Source organism: Pestalotiopsis fici, assembly GCF_000516985.1.
Source record: "Pestalotiopsis fici W106-1 unplaced genomic scaffold PFICI_Scf_13, whole genome shotgun sequence".
NCBI classification, from domain to species: Eukaryota; Fungi; Ascomycota; class Sordariomycetes; order Amphisphaeriales; family Sporocadaceae; genus Pestalotiopsis; species Pestalotiopsis fici.
In genome coordinates this window covers 102,208-121,220 of record NW_006917103.1, presented here as the reverse complement: position 1 = coordinate 121,220, position 19,013 = coordinate 102,208, and the positions used below count along the sequence as shown (strand labels likewise).

The 19,013-nt window shown below is 48.3% G+C and overlaps 8 protein-coding genes across 8 annotated transcripts; 6 read left to right on the top strand and 2 right to left on the bottom strand.

The window, feature by feature from the left end:
- Window positions 1–13: 13 nt before the first annotated feature.
- PFICI_14434 (uncharacterized protein) lies at window positions 14–607 on the top strand (the record flags this gene model as incomplete). Its single annotated transcript, XM_007843015.1, has 1 exon — window positions 14–607. The coding sequence occupies one exon, from the start codon at window positions 14–16 to the stop codon at window positions 605–607; it is 594 nt and encodes a 197-aa protein (XP_007841206.1).
- A 1,403-nt stretch (window positions 608–2,010) lies between these two features.
- PFICI_14433 (uncharacterized protein) lies at window positions 2,011–2,813 on the top strand (the record flags this gene model as incomplete). The annotated part of the gene is made up of 2 exons (XM_007843014.1): window positions 2,011–2,314; window positions 2,374–2,813. 2 exons carry the CDS (start codon window positions 2,011–2,013, stop codon window positions 2,811–2,813), a joined length of 744 nt encoding a protein of 247 aa, XP_007841205.1.
- An 851-nt stretch (window positions 2,814–3,664) lies between these two features.
- PFICI_14432 (Vacuolar protein sorting-associated protein 4) lies at window positions 3,665–5,076 on the bottom strand (the record flags this gene model as incomplete). The annotated part of the gene is made up of 3 exons (XM_007843013.1): window positions 3,665–3,886; window positions 3,941–4,391; window positions 4,442–5,076. The coding sequence occupies 3 exons, from the start codon at window positions 5,074–5,076 to the stop codon at window positions 3,665–3,667; spliced, it is 1,308 nt and encodes a 435-aa protein (XP_007841204.1).
- Window positions 5,077–5,573: 497 nt separating this feature from the next.
- PFICI_14431 (uncharacterized protein) lies at window positions 5,574–6,134 on the top strand (the record flags this gene model as incomplete). The annotated part of the gene is made up of 4 exons (XM_007843012.1): window positions 5,574–5,634; window positions 5,703–5,773; window positions 5,830–5,954; window positions 6,011–6,134. 4 exons carry the CDS (start codon window positions 5,574–5,576, stop codon window positions 6,132–6,134), a joined length of 381 nt encoding a protein of 126 aa, XP_007841203.1.
- A 910-nt stretch (window positions 6,135–7,044) lies between these two features.
- Window positions 7,045–8,790, top strand: PFICI_14430 (uncharacterized protein; the record flags this gene model as incomplete). Its single annotated transcript, XM_007843011.1, has 2 exons — window positions 7,045–8,546; window positions 8,598–8,790. 2 exons carry the CDS (start codon window positions 7,045–7,047, stop codon window positions 8,788–8,790), a joined length of 1,695 nt encoding a protein of 564 aa, XP_007841202.1.
- A 1,292-nt stretch (window positions 8,791–10,082) lies between these two features.
- PFICI_14429 (uncharacterized protein) lies at window positions 10,083–11,620 on the top strand (the record flags this gene model as incomplete). Its single annotated transcript, XM_007843010.1, has 6 exons — window positions 10,083–10,144; window positions 10,223–10,858; window positions 10,906–11,087; window positions 11,134–11,327; window positions 11,379–11,444; window positions 11,495–11,620. 6 exons carry the CDS (start codon window positions 10,083–10,085, stop codon window positions 11,618–11,620), a joined length of 1,266 nt encoding a protein of 421 aa, XP_007841201.1.
- A 436-nt stretch (window positions 11,621–12,056) lies between these two features.
- Window positions 12,057–13,073, bottom strand: PFICI_14428 (uncharacterized protein; the record flags this gene model as incomplete). Its single annotated transcript, XM_007843009.1, has 1 exon — window positions 12,057–13,073. One exon carries the CDS (start codon window positions 13,071–13,073, stop codon window positions 12,057–12,059), a length of 1,017 nt encoding a protein of 338 aa, XP_007841200.1.
- Window positions 13,074–13,760: 687 nt separating this feature from the next.
- Window positions 13,761–15,192, top strand: PFICI_14427 (uncharacterized protein; the record flags this gene model as incomplete). Its single annotated transcript, XM_007843008.1, has 2 exons — window positions 13,761–13,902; window positions 13,952–15,192. 2 exons carry the CDS (start codon window positions 13,761–13,763, stop codon window positions 15,190–15,192), a joined length of 1,383 nt encoding a protein of 460 aa, XP_007841199.1.
- Between the last annotated feature and the right edge of the window lie 3,821 nt (window positions 15,193–19,013).

Here is a 19,013-nt window from a genome sequence, read left to right as displayed (position 1 = left end):
GCTGAAGGAGTGAATGCTCCCGAGCAGATGGGCCCATCACATTGTTCAGAGTTTCGTACACGGCGCCAATGTTGCGGTTGCACATCTTTTGCATGAGGCCGCCTTGACAGTGAGACATGCGCCCCAAGCAGGAAGACCATATTGTGTGACAGATCCGAACCCGCCAATCAGGTACCGTGACCTCTACATGACAATCAAGACTCTGTCCATTCACGTCTTTCTGGACGTTCCTGTTGAGCCTGTTTTTATGCTTTTGCTATCTTACCTTGTCGAGTGGTACTCGTTGCTACCATATAGGCTGCCATTTGTCGGAAAGTATATGCCGGAAATGACGGGCGATCTAAGATACTTGAAGCCAGGCTTGTTCTCTATATGTACGCATCTGGTGTCTTGCAACACGGAGGCATCAAAACCTCTTGGAGAAGGGGGGCTAGGATATCGCGGCGTCTTGACAACTCTTGATGGAATGACTATGGAGGTCCTCGAGTGGAACAAGGAACACACATTGGAGAATGGAAGCTTGAAAAGAAAGGCTTATACTACATCTGTATTGGCGGCAGACAAGATCCGGCAGCTTGGTATAGATGGTTGGAGCAAGGCGCCCTGACAAGGAAACCCAGACCTGGCGGTGTTTCGACTCAGCTCATGGTATAACCGATCTGGCGGAAGAGCGTCACCTCGGCCGAAAACTTTAAGTTGTTGGCAGCACACGTCTAAAAGGTTTGCGCCGTTGCAAAACCGTGAAACACTGGATACTTTCTTTTTTCCCTCTAATTCTCGTGCTCGCATTGCAATGGCCATTTGCTGAATACTAGATATATGATCCGTATAGGCTGCCAAGTTTGCAAAAGTCGTCTGGTGTTGCTTGAACAATGCATTTCATACAGGACTTATTTGTTTGTGTTCGGTACAAGATGCATTCGCGTTCCAATTGTAAGCAACGTGCAATTTGTCAAGCACAACATTGACTCCATTTTTGAAATGAGGCTATGAAATGAAAGATGTGGAAGCAATGTATCATCAACAGCCAAGCATGGTGGTGGCACCTATTCCTCCCAAAGCCGGTTCCAATGGCCACGTCTTGAATCAACTGCTATGCGATATCTGTCGCGTGAATAGAGGTATTTCTGACAATGCGTTGTTGCCTGCCGTCGAACCGCTTGGCCGTCGTACAAGGAATGAGACATGTCCGGCTAGTGGGCAGACTTGGAATTTATTCTCAAAAGAAAGCTGGGAAAGGGGCATCTTTGCTCTCTGTATCGCTGGAAACATGGAAGCGATCCGGCAATGCGGTGAAACGCACGACACTAAGTGAAGATCACAAAATCTAGACGCCAGAGGCATTATAGCTGACACTGGAACCGTCTAGTCAACCTAAACCATGGTGACGGGTTACGTGGCTTATAACTTGTAGAAAAGTCATGACTCAGTCGTGTCGCGTTTTCCCTGCTAGAAAAATAGACATGATGAATCTCCTATCAACATGGACGATGTCAAAATCATGGTCAAGTATGTTGTGCACCGGCTAGAGTGAACTTGTTAGAACAATGGTAATTGGGTGGATCAAAATGTAGAAATCGTAATACACATTATGGATAATTCGCTTCCACATACCACCCATTATCGAATACCTAGGTACAAGAGACCAAATTACTCTCGAGTTGAAGAATTGGAAAAAAGGAATATATAGTGTCAAGTATCGGGAGAGGCGCCAGACTACCGAACAAGTGGTGCCATGTCCCAGTTATACCTTGACTCAAAACGCCTTTTCACTGAATGTATACCGCGGGACATTTTCCACCGCAGTATGGTGCCGTCATGGAACGAGAAATACCTGCTTGGTTTTATTATTGTCTTCTCGACAAGAACAAGAAACGAGTATATAAGACGTCCTCTCCCAGTGTTTGTAAGAATAACACAAGAAATCCTCAGCACACACACTCAAGTCTTTTGCATAACTGGCCTGACACCATCTTGATCACTATAACAATCCAAAATCCCCTTTTAAAAATGTTCAAGTCCATTGCATCATTGGCCCTCTTGGCCTCGTCAGTAGCTGTGTCCATTGCCGGTCCCCTGCCCGACATTGACCCTCGCGATCTGGCTGAGCCCATGCCTTTGGTCGCGCGCGAATTCGAATTGAATCAGCTCCAGGCACGGGAGCCCGAGGACTTTGCACTAGAGGATCGTGATCTTGAAGCCAGAGCCGGCAAAACCATCAATGCCGTTGCAACCTTTGACACTCTTGTCGCTGGTGGAAACACTCTTACCAGGGCAATTGGCAACTATGGTGCATTGCAGTGGTCGGGGATTAGTGCGTCACGATTCATCCATTTGCCATTGGATTGCAAATACTTACTTCTTGCTCTTTAGATGTTGTCAAGGTTGGCACAAACAACCTGTTTGGTGTCAATGCTTACTCCAAGCCAAACGTGGCGGTATATGGTGCAATCACCAATGTACTGAGCAACGTTCCCACCATTAAAACTCAATACTCGGGCTCCAAGACTGCCTCCTTTAGCATTGACTCCTTTTACTTTGGCTGCAACGCCGGAACTGCTCTGACTCTTGTCGCGGCGCCTACCGACTGCAGACTTGCCATTGCTGGCTACGACAAGTCCAGCAAGGTCATTGCATACCAATCATTCATCTACAGACCAGCCGTTGCCGTCACTGCAAATATGATCAAGGCTCAACTCAATGCTCAATTCAAAGCTCCCCTTGATCACGTTGTGATTCTCACGTCTTACTCGGTCGGAATTCTGGGCGCAACCTTGATTGATAACTTTAACTACACGGTTACGGCAGTATAGACTTGCCGAGACACTAGTCATTTTCTTTCATGATTTACGTATTATGAGACTGGAATAGGGATTTAATATGTGCTTGCACTTTTAGGAAATTTTGCTGCAGCTTTATAGTCGTTTGGAAAGTCCGGAATTTCTACAACGATGAATACACACTCCTTGTAAACCAAATGACTGCACCAGATGACTTGCGAAGTGAAATTTCCAGCGGCTACCACGTGGGTTGTTGCCCTTTGAACTTGCCGGACACGAGTCCAATCAGGATAAACTACAGATAATATAAATCATTAAAGTAAAATATTTTATTTTCGCTAGTCTCGTGCCGGCGCAAATGCAAACTTGGGTTGCACCACTTCCATGGCTATATAGTCTCGTCCATGCTTATTCCTCTTTTGTGTAACAAACACATTCTTGAGCGGCCAAAACAGGACAAGGATGAACTGGCAGGCTGCTTTGGGAAATGTATCCTTGTTGGATTTGACTTGCGCAAATACTGGCTCTGCGGCTCTGGACAAGACTTGTAGGACGGCCTCGAGTGCATCTCTGCTGCCTTTTTTTTTTTTTTTTTTTTGGGATGGTCCGCGAGCTTTGCACTTTGTACTCGGGGCCATAATAGACATTTTCTTGAGAGTCATGCTTACTGTCAACGTATAGAGAGACCAAGGATTGTTTCAAGGCACACGGTGATCAAGCCTCTTTTCAAATGTATACGACATCTCTTGAAAATCCTAGCCAACTCGAACAAGGTGGTAAAGGATGTTTGCAACGCCTCCAACGCCATTCTCATGCCACGTCGGGACCAGTCTGTCCCTCTTACTTTCCTGGTATTCCCGCAGTAAAAGATTTTCTCCAACGTGTCAGTTTCCTTCACTTCCAAACTCCTTTGTCCACTCGGAATTCCTTTGCAGATCCACTTGCGACACAGTCGGCCGCGAACCCTTGATGGCCTTGACAAAGTCCTTGAAGTCAACCAAGGGTTCCAACAATGCCTCGCCTTCAACGTCGGCCCAAGTCATTTCTTTGGCGCCCTTGTCTCCAGGCGAACATGGAGTAACCTTGGTCATGCCGTCCTTTTCGACCTGAAATGAATCAATATCAGCATTATGCAAGTGACACGGCATTTCAGTCTTTACCTCTTTAAAGTGTGTAGCTTGTTGAATCTTTCGCACTGGCTGCATTAGGGCGTCTTGTACAGCAATTGCAATATCGCTACCAGAGTAGCCCTCGGCCAACTTTGCCAACTCCCTGTAATCCTCATTCTTTAGGGTTGTTGGCGTTTCTCCAATGGCGAGCTTGAACATTGTCGTTCTTGCTGCAATATCAGGCAGACTAATATGCACGCGCCTCTGGAAACGCCTTCGAATAGCGGCATCGAGTTGCCAGGGGATATTCGTGGCGCCGAGAACCAACACACCGGTCGAGTCTTTGCCCACACCATCCATCTGTACCAGCATTTCCGTCTTGATTCTGCGTGAAGCTTCTGATTCACCTTCGCCTCGCGGGCCGCAGAGAGCGTCAATCTCATCGATGAAAACAATCGAGGGTTTATTCTCGCGAGCCATGGCAAAAAGTTGCTTGACCAACCTGAGCGCATTGTTAGCATGACTTCAGGACCAAATACTGGCTGAATTTACCGTTCACTTTCACCCATCCATTTGCTCACCAAGTCGGAACTTGATATGCTGAAAAATGTACTCTTGGCCTCTGTGGCGACTGCTTTTGCCAAGTAACTCTTACCCGTTCCAGGCGGACCGTACAGCAAGATACCTTTCCATGGCTGCCTCTTGCCTTGAAATAAATGGGGAAACTTGATGGGAAGCAGTACAGCTTCTTTCAATGCTTCTTTGGCACCGTCCAAACCGGCAACGTCATCCCACTTGACATTCGGCCGATCTTGGAGAATGGCGCCAGCCAGTGCGTTTCTCAGTTTCTGGTTGTCCTCGTTCACCTCACCGTCGCCATCCTGCTTGCCTTTGGCTGTTCCACCAGTGCTGGAGCCATTAGCACCAACCATGCCGGGCTTCTTCCGCTTGGCATCGGCATCGGCGAGATGTGACTTGAGCTTTTCGGCACGGTCCATGTATTCGGCGGTCTTTTGACGAATCATTTCCTTGGACTTGGGGTTCTTTTCCCACTTGAGAGCGAGCATGAATAGCTCGAGAGACTGGTAATACAGCTGGTAGGCTTTGTCGTACTGGTTGCCATTATCAGCATCGATGGCGCGGCGCACCGTGTCTATCGCGCGGCCGAGGAAGTCGGTGTTTGACATGTCGACCAGTCGAGGAGAGGGGTACAGAGGGCTTTGGGGTGGCGGTTATCGCAGCAAGTGCGGGCGGTTTGGTGCTCGAGAAGATGAGTCTTGCCTGGATGCAATGGCCGCAGAGTAGTCGATGACTGCACAGCGCAGAATGACAAGAACGTTTGATTGTCAACAACAACAAGTGCGCGCTCGAGCGATATTGGCAATGGGCGAGGTTTGGTTGTTGTGACCACTGACGTCCACTCAGCTGCGGCTTCCAGGTTGTGACTGGGGGCCTTGCCTTGCTTGGAGAGAGGCTCGCGCTATCCTTATCGCGGAATGGCGGGGCTTATCATGGGCAACCAAGTCGTTGTGTCCACTGGCTGTCCTGCAGCATTTTAGGACGGTTTATACAGCAGTTCACCTGAACCCCTAAAGGCTGCCCAAGAGTGAGTTTCAAGGAGCTCTAGATTTTGCATTTCTTGTTTGTTTCGTAACGCAAAGCCCCTTTGAGCTCAACCTGGAAAATGGCCGAAGCCCAAGCAAAGCTGCAGGCTCTTTCTGAGGACTACCAGAAGCTGCAACAAGGTAAAACATTTGCTAGCCTACCTGAGCAGCATGTTCTGGGAGAAGCTGATACTTATTCGTTGTGATAGAACTTCAGACAGTCGTTGCCTCGAGGCAGAAGCTACAAGCGCAAAAGACTGAGAACCTCGGTGTTCAAAAGGTGACTGCCCTCTAGCCATTTGACTCGATATTGGAATACTCATCTCCATCAAACAGGAATTTGAGAATCTCAAGGATGAGGAGAATATTTACAAGCTCGTCGGCCCAGTCTTGCTGAAGCAGGACAAGGTTGAGGCCGAGAGCACAGTCAAGGGACGCATAGAATTCATTGGCAAAGAAATGTAAGCTTCATCGAGACTACAGCAGTACTGGCCACTCCGAGACTGATTTGATGTAGTGAGAGGACGGAAAAGCAGATCAAGGATATCCAAGACAAGATTGAGAAGAAGAAGACGGAAATCATTCAGACTCAGTCGACGGCTCAGGCAGCTGGTCCTTCTCAGGTCGCTGCACAGAGTTAAGCGCAAGTATCCTGTTTTTGCTGGGAGAAGGAGCCACGTAAATAATTCCACAAAGATGCCAGGCACGAAATGAAAAGAGTCCTTGTTGACATGTCAAACATGTAATCTCTTACCCTTTTAGATAGGTTTCTAATCTGGGCAGGTACCTTGGCTCGCAACCAAGGAGTTGAAAGACCCGAGGATCACCAACGCCAACAAGGCCGTATGTTGTCTGAGAAGTGATGTGCCACATGTATTGCTGTGGCTTGCGTACCTTGTGCATGTAATGTTTTATCCTCTCGATGAACAGCTCTTATTGACCTTTTGTGTTGCCATGTGATATTGCCAAGTTCCAAGACGAGTCTGACCGCGCCCTTGGCCGTATCCATCTCGAGATTCATGGTCGTCAGCATTAGATACAACAAGACTCACTCACGTAACACGAGGTAATCAATGCTTTTCTACAGTCTTGTCTAGACTTTGGGAATTTATTTGCAAGGATGGCTTACTATGACGTTGGGGCGGATGGCGGGGCTAGCGGGGTGCCTGGACCCTGGGACACTGCCATCGGATCATTTCTTAACCACGGATGCGGTTGCCTTGGCCTAACCGTAAGCCCAACATATGTTCCAATGCGCTTGCTGGGTACATTTACTGAGTCGGTTGTTGTGCTGTCAAGACTACGGCCCGACATTCATCTTGAGAGCAACAATTTGCAGCCATTTACCCATCCTTGGTCAATTTTGTCACACCAGCTCATGTCTGAAGCGATTACAGCCATAGTCCTCTGATAGACGACCGTCGACAGCTAGCACGTTTGCGCAAACAACCTTGTTCGAGATCGAGTCCGCATCAAAGAAAACACCACATGATATTCTTGAATGGGCAGCTTGCTAGGGTAAGTCTGCCCAAGACAAGAGTCGCCGCCAACATGATTGCCGACAACCCCCGCCGACCCATGAGTGCAAAGGAGATATCCCGTCAAGCCGCCGATTTCCAGTTTACGACCGCCCTGACACTTGAACAGTGGCTGCGCACCGCCAAGACTCTGGACAGAGAAGCCAGGAGCTACCTTCAGGATGGGAACTTTCACAAGGCATTCATGCTGTACCTCCGACTGTCCGACTTGCTCATGACCTACCTACCCAAACATCCACAGGCCAAGACACCCGAAGGAAAGAGACTCATGAAACAAGCTAGGAGTGGTCTGGAAGATATTTTCAAGAACCTGGAAATGATCCGGCCCATTATCAATCGCGAGTACGACGAGTGGTTAGCTAATGAGGCGAGGAGGAATGGCCCGCAAATCCAGAACCAGGCTGATGCTGATGCGCAAGCCACGCAGACAACATACGAAAAGCATGCCGCTCGAGACCCTACACTATCTTCCAAAGCAAAGGTGCTTGATGCTGGCGAACACCTGGATCTAGCTGTAGACCTTGCCAAGAAGGAATTCAATAGACGCGATGCAGACAGAAGAGCCTCGCGACTCAACGGACTGTCGACAGAAGAGGAGCAAAGCAGACGTACGGCTGGTTTCTGGAATGCATGGACAGACGAACTGGCAAAAACACAAGCAGAGAGTGAAGAAATATTTAGGCAAAAGACTCAGTCGATTCATGGCCTGCAAGATGGCCCTGACAATCAGCATATCCACGAATACGTCACAAGGATGGGCCAGGCGGAGAGAGAGAGAGATGAGCTATCCACATACAGGCCCCTGGGCATTGTCGAGCCAGGCCTTTCTTACCCATCAATCACGAGATCGACACCGGTCCAATATCAAGGTCTATCAAGACCTGATATCGAATCATTACAGCAGCCGCCCAGGCCGCCCAAAGCAGGGATTCCAGCCCATTTCGAGATTGCACCACCGCAGCAACCGATACCAGAACTTCCCTCCAAGGAGCCTCTCTGGCCACCCATGAGCCCTCAAACGATACCTCAAGTGCATCAATCGGCTGCTCCCGTGCGGCCGCCCAAGGAGCTTGATGTGGAGCCACCAAAAAAGACATCTAACCGAGAGCATCTGACCTTTAAACCTGCTGCATATTTGGAAAATGGGGAACCAATGCGCTGCGTCATATTACCATCCAAGATGCGCCTGGATTTTCTGCGCCTAGCCGCACACAATACGCAAAAAGGGCTGGAAATGTGTGGCGTCTTGTGCGGTACCGCCGTCAACAATGCGCTTTTCGTCAGATGCCTAGTCATTCCAGAGCAGCGATGTACGTCTGATACGTGCGAGACGGAAAACGAGGGAGCCTTGTTCGACTTTTGTGATAAAGAGGACCTCATACAGCTCGGTTGGATCCATACGCACCCGACTCAGACCTGTTTCATGAGTAGCAGAGATCTTCACACACAATCGGGTTATCAAGTAATGTTGCCAGAAAGTATTGCCATTGTCTGTGCTCCAACCGACAATCCCTCGTAAGTCTACAAGTCATGTAGCATTCTTGCATGTTATAATAACTCATTTAGGTATGGCATTTTCCGCCTGACAAACCCACCTGGACTGGGCCATGTGCTCGACTGTACTCTAACCAGTACATTTCACCCCCACAGCGTGGATAATCTGTATACAAGTGCCGGAACGAGCTCCGGCGGCCATGTCCTCGAGCACGACAATCTCGAATATCAAATACGCGACCTCCGGCCCGGAAAGGATTACTAGAGGGGTCTTTTGGACAAGGCTCTCGATCGCATTGTCCCCTTGTAATCAACCAGTCACAAACGTCGGTCATGCAGGAGTTGGCATGGCTGCGTCTCTTGGGACAATAGGGTTGCATCCTATTTCAAGCCGTGTTGGAGCCACAAATCCATGGAAAAGTGCGAGCGTACCAATCAATGAGACGTTTTCTGCCAAGTCATGGAGGATCTAGATAATCGACCGCAGGATGAGGTGGCGCATCAGCTGGCCGAGTCCAAGCACACGATACCCACTGGCAGAAATGATGGATCATTCAGACCTCGAACATGTAAATGATATCTTTTGATACAGGATATATTAACCGAGGGGGTTTTTCTTTTTCTTTGCGCCGGCCGGGTCATTTTGATTCTGCCAATAGACCCCAAACGGCGAGCGGAGGTGTGGGGCCGGAGACAAGAAGCAAGCATGAGCGTCCAGAGTCTAGGCTGCCGTGCAAGGGGTATGAATGATGGCCGGGATCAAAAGGGGATTCCCGTGTCCGGGCTGGTGGGCCATGATCTAATCAGACAGGGGTGGTTGCATCTGCATAGCGAGGCGTCGAGTTTTGATCTGCTGTTGAGTAGACACAATTAATATGAAAAGGTTCGAGGCCTCAATGTTTGAGCTGTCATTCAAATTGGAGAAAAGGAATGACGGACAGCCCCGAGACGTTGCAAAAGCAAAGAATAGTGCGCGGACGATTCGCACCAATGACAGGTCAAGACTAACCACGCTCATGTCTCTATATATCAGAGTTGCCCCATCAAACCGATAACCTTTTTGCTTTGTGGATTCCTCTCCTAGATCCATTGATCATCTAGTGCGGATCAGTTCTGTCCGTGTCTGATATATAGTCTCACCCTACCACTATTCGTTCCCCGTTGGAGTCTGAGCTTTTCAGATACTACAAACATGGCAACCACAAACACTACCTCGCGACTATGCTCGGTTCTGAGCTGTCAAGCTTTGAGTGACGTTCACTTCAACTTGGCAGACTTGAATACACGGACCAGAGGATCTATTTTTGTACAGGTTTTACTTTTACAGAGTACCGTATTGCTACTCGTAGCGTTACGACGACGATACTTTTGTGCCGCCAGCTCCATTCCTGGCCCTTTTCTGGCATCCTTTTCTCGCCTTTGGCATCTGTATCACATTTTCAAGGGCGATCAGCAGCTCGCGCTGGCTAAACAACATGGGAAACATGGTGAGGAGCCCGCATGTTGCAAGTTTACCATACTAATATCATCCAGGACCTTTTGTGAGGATTGCTCACAATGAAGTCAGTGTATGCCATTCAGAAGCTACCCGGGCACTTTTCATGGCCCCACTCCAAAAGGTCAGTCCATTACCTCTAGACAAGCCCAGACTCTCCTATCCATGAACATTGCGTCTGTGCGGTAATTGTTCTGATCAGTGATCGACAGGGCGAATGGTACAAGGTTTTCGCTTTTCCAGACTACCGATTTCCCGGACCCTTGTCTGTCGTCAATGCCAAGGAAAAGATCCATAGTGCCAAATATCTGTCACAGGGCTTTCTTCAGCACAATGTCCTACGCTCCGAATCTCAAATAGATGAAGTCCTTCGAGGGCTCTTTGGTTGGTTTGATCACGCAGCAGAAAACCAAAAGTCGATGGAGCTTGGGGACTTTTTTTCGTATGCGGCGTACGATATCACGGGGGAAATTACATTTTCCAAGACTTTTGGATTTATTGAAAAGGGCGAGGATATTGGAGGTGCCATTGCAAACAATGAGGCCATTGAGCTTTTCTTGACCGTCTTTGGGTTCTTTCGATGGATCAGTTATGTCTTTTGCAATCCACTAACAACATGGATGGAGCTGTTGCCCATTGGCCACCTCGGCGCCATCACCAAGAGCGCCCTCGAGGAGCGCAAGAAGAACCCCGATGCTCGCTTTGATATATGTGCCCACTGGTACCGGGCTTTGGGTAAAGCCGGTGATGTCAATCTTGTCTGGGATGAAGGTCGATTGTTTGCTGCCGCCATGAGCAACCTGGGTGCCGGATCAGACACACTTTCATGTAGTCTTCAGTATGTTTTTTGACAATCAAGATTCCATGGAGCTAATTGGTTTTTAGGAGTTTAATCTATCATGTCATACGTGAGCCCAGGGTCTGGAAACGTCTCCAGGACGAAGTGGGTGAGGCCGTCAAGCAAGGGTATTGTATGGATCCAGTCGTCAGCCACGATGATGCACAAAGACTGCCCTATTTGCAAGCTGCGATCAAGGAAGCGTTGCGAATTTTTGCTCCTGTTCCCAGTAGGTCAATCTCGAGTAATCAATAGTAATATGCTGACCTTGGCAGTGGGCTTACCTCGTGTTGCACCCAAGGGCGGTGTGAAGATTGGTGGTGTTTTCTTTCCAGAAGGCACAGTGTTGTCGGTCAATCCATATGTTTTAATGAGGGACAAAGAGATTTGGGGCCCAGATGCTGATGAATTCAACCCCGATCGCTGGTTTGAACCAGATGCCGCGTTGCTTGAAAAGCATTTCTGTCCTGTAAGTGTCACATGGAAGAAGACAGAATAATGCATTGACGAGATATCATAGTGGGGCTTGGGATGGGCGTCTTGCCCTGGACAGCATATCGCTCGCATCCAACTCTCCAAGATCGGTGTAAGTGGATCATGTCTGCTTGCTCAAGCGTATACTGATATGTGATGCAGGCTACCATGATGAGAGATTACGAGTTCAAACAAGTACAACCAGGCAAAGAATGGGAATGGATGGCCTACTTTATTTGCGTTCCTAAACATTGGCCGGTATACATTTCAAAGAGACGCTCGACATGAGGATTACCCTGCTGCCACGTAATCCGATGGGAACCGTCTGATCCATAGTATGTAATTGTAACGTATTCATGTAGCCAAAAGTCTAGTCCAGTCAGTTATGATAAAGATGTCACGATTCACACCAATTTATAGATTTCATAGAATGACAACATACATATTCTCTCAAATCTCGCCATTGAGCTAGTTTAGCGGAGGTACTTGTATATCCAGGGCATGATTTCCTGGTGACTGTCGCGTTTATTAAACATGTATATTTGCATTTTAAGAGAGCTGCCGTCGTAGTATTTTGAATATATGCCGTCTGCCCATTCAGGATCGAGCCAGTAGGGGGATTCAACAATACAAGACTCGACATTTCACAAGGCAAATCTAGGATGCATATCTGCTTGGACAAGAAATCAGAATAGTGAGTAATCAGGCTGTGAAAAGCATCCAGCTAATGAACCGGACCTGGTCTCGGGCCCCGCGCAGACCCTACATGCCGATCCGTCCCCGAGTACCTGGGTCGATAAAAGTCTCCACCACGGACCTCTGACGACCAGGAATCCAAGTCGGATCGGGTTCTTGTTCCAGGAGAATTACTGCGCCGCTTTATAGAGGAGACACTTGGGTATTGAACAGTCCGATCCCATGCCTGCAAGGATATGGATGGGCTTCTGAGAAAGCTTTTTAGCTCGTGCAGCAATAGTCGAGTGTGTTCCCGGCCCAAGAACTCCTGCAACATGTCTTCCGCCTGGCCTTGGCTGCCTTGCATGTCGACGGTTTTCAAGATGGCTATAATGTACTCGAGCAGGAATTCAGCATTGTTCGCGCGCCTCTGGGTCATGATGTCATCGCTGTCCTGAGCGTCAGTCGGGGTGTGTAGGAATTCAAAAACCTTGAGCTCCCGCCTCAACCACATTCGTGTCCGCGACACAAGATCTGGATCTTGTTCAAAGAGCTGAGGTGTGAGCTCTCGATATCTGGTGTTTCGGTTTGTCCCAACATGCATCGAGTACAGTCCATGACGATAAATTTGCCGGCGGCGTATGATTGCCTCGTCTTGAGTAAAAGTATGTGCCTCTCGCTGTTGTCTGCGAGAGGGCCAGCTCCTCCTCGGCGGCAGTAATGTGCCGCGACTTGCCGCCGTAGAATCTGAACTGGCGGTCGCACAGATTTTATATGTCCTCCACCTACCCCGGTCTGGCTCCTCAAATTTGTAGCGAACTTCCGTGACCGCAGATTTACATAATGGGCATTTGGGCTGTTGCTCAAGCCAGTTGATCAGGCAAACAAAATCAAAGTTGCCATGCTGACATGGGCGAGCCTCGCAGGCTTCTGTTATAGCATCTAAACAGATGACGCAACAATCAACTTGGTCGTTTCCATTGGATGCGCTTCCAAAGGCTACTTCTTGCAGCGTATGTTGAAGCACCCTGACCTGGACATCTGCTCCGTCGTCATCAGGTTCCATGTGCCGTGTAGTCCAGAATCGATATGGAAAAGGTGTACCTCGTATCCTACGATTAGAACTGCCCAGTCCTGCCCGGTGGGCGTCACTGGCTACCAGGCGCGGCTTGAAAAATTCAAAAACAAGAATTAAAAGCAATGACGTGAATCGATCCCGACGCAAACGCAACAGGGATTGTGTTTCGTTGATGGTTATCGAGAACTAAAAGCAAGAACTTGTATCGAATCTTGTAATTGCAGCCAAGGTATCATGAATTTCAAATGAGTCGATGAACAAGTCCGCGACTGTCAAGGTTGACAGATCCGAGGCAGGCAGGATGCACTAATTCCGTCCCGAAAGGCCCGATCCTCAGTCTCGGGACCTTGGGCTCTAGCGGGGTCGGTGGATTACGTAACATATTGCCCCACCTCGACATTCTAACGTCTGGTCGATGCGCGTCGCGTCGCGCTCCATTAATTGCAGCTACAAACGCGGTCCCTTGCACTATTCGAGACCCCATGGTTCGCGTGTGATGGGGACTTGTGCATTCCTCGCGCAGTTTGCCAATTCCACGTTTCTTGCACATGGGATTTGTTCAATCTCTTAAGCTCGCTCAGCATACTGCTTGTTTACAATCGGGCGTTTGGGGGTTTTGTAAATGTCAAGTCTTTTTTCCGTATTTACTTTGACAACCCCGCATAAAACTTTGACATGGACGACACCGAAAGACGGCAATACGAGGCGCGAGCGCAGGAGCTCCGAGTTGCATTGAAGCAGTTTGAAGGAGATTGGGCAAAGAAGAATGATGGCAAGAAACCAGATCGCAGCGATATCAAGGCGAACCCGATAATAGGTGGGTATTTTTGGTGACAATCTCGCCAGAGTCTACTAACACAATGTAGCCCAAAAGTACAAGAAATATAATCAAGTTCGCGACATACTCGATGGCAAGACTCAACCGCCCAAGAAGAAGAGCACGTTGACGCAGACTCCCAAGCGAACGAGACCTGCCACGACACCCTCAAAGCCCAAACCAAATGTCGATCTCCTCGATGGTATGGAGACACCATCTATCCGGAGACTCTTTAGCCCAGCCGCCCCGACTTCCATAGGACCAACTCCACAAAGAGATGGAAAGATTCTTGGTCTGTTTGATCTAGTGGATGAGACACCCTCGGCACCACGATCGAATAATGTTGCTGCTCCGCATGCGCAGCTACAGGCAACGCCTAGTAAGCGTAAACACGCCGAGCTCGAGTCTAAGAGCGCAACCAAGCTAGGGACGACGCCTCGTTCATCAAGCAAACGTGCAAGTTTTGCGACGCCTCTCAAGAATCGAGACAATAATGTACAAGATTTCAAGTCTCCCAGCAATCTTTTGTTTGCAACTCCAGCTTTCTTGAAAAGAGCCCCCATGCCGCCACTGGACGAGAATGGCAAGTACACTTCTCCACAACCCATTAGGCTTCCTCGAAAGCCCCTGGGACGCGGTCTCAGCAGCGTTGTAGCCAGTTTGAGGAAATTGGAAGAGGAAAAGCTAGACGAAGAACTAGAGGCCATGCACGAGATGGAAAATGAGGCCAGGGAAGAGTCATCAAAGGCCAAGGAACTGCCAAAGATCCTAGAGCCCGACAGCCAGAATCGTCAACTTCTTGACGGATTTGACGACGAGGCTGAGCTCGACAGTGAAGCAGAGCCCGAGTTGGGTCGCGATGGCTTGCCTTTGAGGATATACAAGAAGAAGGGACAAAAGCGGACAACAAAAAAGGTCAACATGAAGCCATCTCGTGCAAAGAGACCACAGCAACCACTCAATGAGCCTGATTCTGATATTGAGGAGGGTGCAGAAGTGGTTCCCGAGACACAATTCGACTCTGCACGGGTGATTGGCGACCAGGAATGGCCTCTAGATCTCGAATCAGAACCCGAGTTTCTTGGCTCAGATTATGACGGGGAAGACAAACAACCGAAGAAGCCAAAAATACTAAAGGAAGCCACAAAAATGGAGAAGGAAAATCCAATCAAAAAGGCTGCAAAAAAGGTCAATGCCATGGCGCATGCCAACTTTAAACGGCTCAAGCTGCGCAACAATGGTGCCAAGGGTGGACCTGGATTTGGTAGTAGATTTAGACGGCGGAGATGATACGACAAGTAGCATGATGATTCAATAATGAGACTCTTATTTGGTAATAATGGCCATTTACAAATTGTTCCTGATTCTCCAAATGACGGACTCCTCATTCAGCCCTAGACGCTCTAAATGCGTGCCCAGGACCACTGGCATTGCAGACGGGAGGGCCAAGCTTTCTTTTGTATATTGCCGGAATGTGTGGTGGCTGGTATTTTTCCCCACGGGCCAGCTGTCGTTGCTCCTTTTCGTAGCCGTCGTCGACTTGACACGTTCCCCAATGCGTGTCTGCCTCGAGTTGCAACTTTTCTTCCACCAGGAGTGGCTCCTCTTCTAATTCAGCATTGTATGGCGCCTCTTCTCCTGGTGGCACGTCCCATTCATTTACGATGGGTTTATACGTCTTGTAGCACGCCCGACACGAGCAGATTGATTGATTGTTGCAGCACATTTTGAGAGTTGACTTGTAGTCTGCAACAAGATTTGATTGCAGGAGATGATCCCCTTTTTATACCCGCAGGTTATTTGTCTAGAGGACAGAACACTTTTGTTGTATCTCGACGATAAAAAGTCGATTTCTTGTCTCTTGTTCATTGTCCGAGTTAGTGTGGCATTGTAAGTGCCAAGTACTTTACACGTCATTTCATTCAACCCTTTGTCTGTCTCTCAGAGGTGCATATTTCCAGGAAACGAGCGTTTGTAAATAGCCTTTCACACATCTACATCATGGCATTGAGTGGATTACCACGGGTCCAGGCATACTGCCCTATTATTCTCCCACTAACCGCAGAATGAGAGAATCTGCCATGTGCCTCCAAACGAGTGTCGTGCTGTAAATTGCCATGACCATGATCCTTTGCCAGACAGCCTCCAAATGAGTATCATATCTATCCCCTTCTCTTGCAAGTCAATCTTTAAACGAGTGTCGTGTCGTCTCGTCAATATTCCACGACCACAATTTTCTGTCAAACAGTCTTAAAACGAGTGTCGTATCTAGCCTCTTTTCCTGCCAGGTCAATCTCCACGAGGGTCGTGTCGTCAATATCCCATAACCACACTCTTATGCCAGGTTAATCTCGAATGAGCGTCGTACGGGCATTGCTGGCCTCTTCATCAGTTACTATAGGAGTATCTCTTGCTCCGTCCTCTTCAAACAGTCATTTTGCCGATATAAGGCAGTCGGAGGAAGGCTGCGATTCAAAACAGACTTGCCAAACGGCGCCTCGATTATAATGCCGCCAAGAATTGTTACCCGAGACAAGGCTGTACATACCCAACCAGATTGGAATTCTCGCTTTGCAATATTAACAACAACTTTGGATAAAATTATACCTTGTGCCTTATAAACCGTAATGGCAGCGGCCAATCAAAGCGGGAATCGCTTACGGGTGCAAGTAGTTCCTATAACGTCGAAGCAGCGAAATAAATAAAATATAGGCACGATTGCCCTTTCGCCGTTTTTTGTAATATATTAACGGTCGTTTCCCGTATACTTATCTAATCGTACTATAATGACACATAGGCGACTACGCGTTAGGTTACCATTGTTATTTCTTTTTTTTAAAAGATGCTATGGACGATTCCTATGGATCCATTGACAAGTCCTAAGGGGACGCAATTTCCTTTCTTCTTTTTTGTTTCTTATCTTTTTTCCTTTTACTTTTCTCTTTTCTCTTTTCTCTCTACATTTTTGTGTTTTGCTCTTGTTTCTTTTTTTTTCTTTTTTCTTTTTTTTCTCTACTTTCCTCTCCTTCTTTTTTCGTTTCTCTCCCTTTCCTTGAAACTATACTAATACCACATCTTGCAGACGAATCCTTCCCAGCGAACCATAATCTCGATTCAGAGCATCTGCCATCCTGTCCCATACACACATCTACGCCGTCACCAGCGCCCCAAATCACCACTATAACACCGGTCACCATTCCGAATCCAACTTTGACGGTGGACATAGTTGGCCAGGGCAGCAACTCCAATTCGCTCCTATTCGCGTGGCTGGGCACTGGCAACAAGACGACCCTCACCATCTCCAAGACTTTGATGAGCGGCATTCTCAAGCAAATCATCAAGCCATTGCAGCAACTATCTGTATCCGGTGGAATGGACTTTAGACGAATGGCTGGCAATGAATCAGCCACCTCCACCAAAACATGAGGAACACCCAGCAGCGAAGCTCAGCAGCGAAGCCCTATGCATGTTTTTCAAGCCCGCCTACAAAACCATCCCCCGAGAAGCCATCCATCTCAAGCAAGCCATCTCCACCGAAACACGAGGAACGCCCAGTAGCGAGGCTCAGCAGCGATGCCCTATGCATGCTTTCAAGCTCGCCTACAAAACCATCCCCCGAGAAGCCAAATGCTGTAGTGTCCCTCGGCGGTATCAAGACCAATCGACACGTCTCGGGTCGTGATACTCAAGGTTGACGCAGAGGTCTTGGATATTTGGATTGTAATATTTCACAATTGGTCCTTCAATGTCAATCTCAAATAGTTTACTCAATGCGAATAATTTTCAAACCCGATTTCTTGCGCATGACCTTGTAGGCGGAAATGTCCCACATTTACCAAGCGGGACGGGCTACTCGGCGCATGCCACCACGTACCTTGTAGGTAAGCGTTCGATCTAGAACTTTTATGCGTCGGATGAGGTCTTGAAGCATTCGGCATACCATTCTGTCCACGTCACTTGGACAAATCTCAAGTAAATAGGGGCGACGAGAATGACACTTGGATTGAAATCAAACACTTCACGGCTAGGCGGAGTAAATCTGGAAAGCTTGCCAAACTAAGAGGTTGTAGGTGGCCGGGACACCTACTCGATAATCTTGCAGTTCATGCGTCCAGTATATCTCTGTATCCACTTGCCGATCTGGCAGAGCGCCTCTCGACTGAATTGTCGAAATATGGAATCCATTTTACGTCAGACGAAAAAAGATTAGCGCCCAAAGGGTCCCTCGCAAGGCAATTTCACTTGGTACAGTCCAATTCACAAGGATGGAATTTGAATTCATCATTTTCCTACATCTTTTTAGCATCCCTTTCAATATCCCTATCCAAACCATCCCAAGACTCTTGAATGTCGTTTTGATCCTCGACGTGTCACGTTTCCGGATGGATTGACTGGTGAGAGCTGCACCATAGGGGCATGCAGTATATTGAATTGTAAGCTGAGTGACATCTATGGATTGCCAAGCCGACCCCGGTGATCTGACCAAGGTATCGTAATAGTCGATAGGATGTTGATGGTTCAAGGCGGTGCAAAATTCATACGCACCTTGGTATATATCGTAGGCAACGCCATTGACCTTTTTGAGGTCATCAAGATCTCTAGATCATCAAGATCTCTGAACGGGTGGTGCAGCATCAATTTGACACGCGCATAGTCTTCCGGAGCCCCTTGTTGTGTGTATCGCGGGAATTAAACAAGGACCCGTGATTGTGCGAGTGTGCGTCGCACATTATCCTCGTAATCACTCAGCCATACTCGATATCCGATAATAGTCATAGTAACCGACGGTAAACCGCTCGCATCATTTCGGCCGAGTTGTCGGACTACCGACAATGTCTTGTACACCTGAAGGAATGATATTAGCAATGCCTTGCCAAAGCATAGGTGGACCATCATACTGTTCTCGCAATAAACTCTTCGCCATGGGTCCACGTATACCAATCGCTTCTGTCGAATATCCTGGCGGTTTCATCTGTGACGGTAGGTAGGGACTTGAGGTAACGAATGAAGCCGGTCTCGTCCTCGACTCGCTCTAGTGTCTGTCCTCCCTGGGCTCGGTGGACTGGAAAAGACCCATCGGAGGATAGGGACTAGAAGTGGCGAATGAAGCC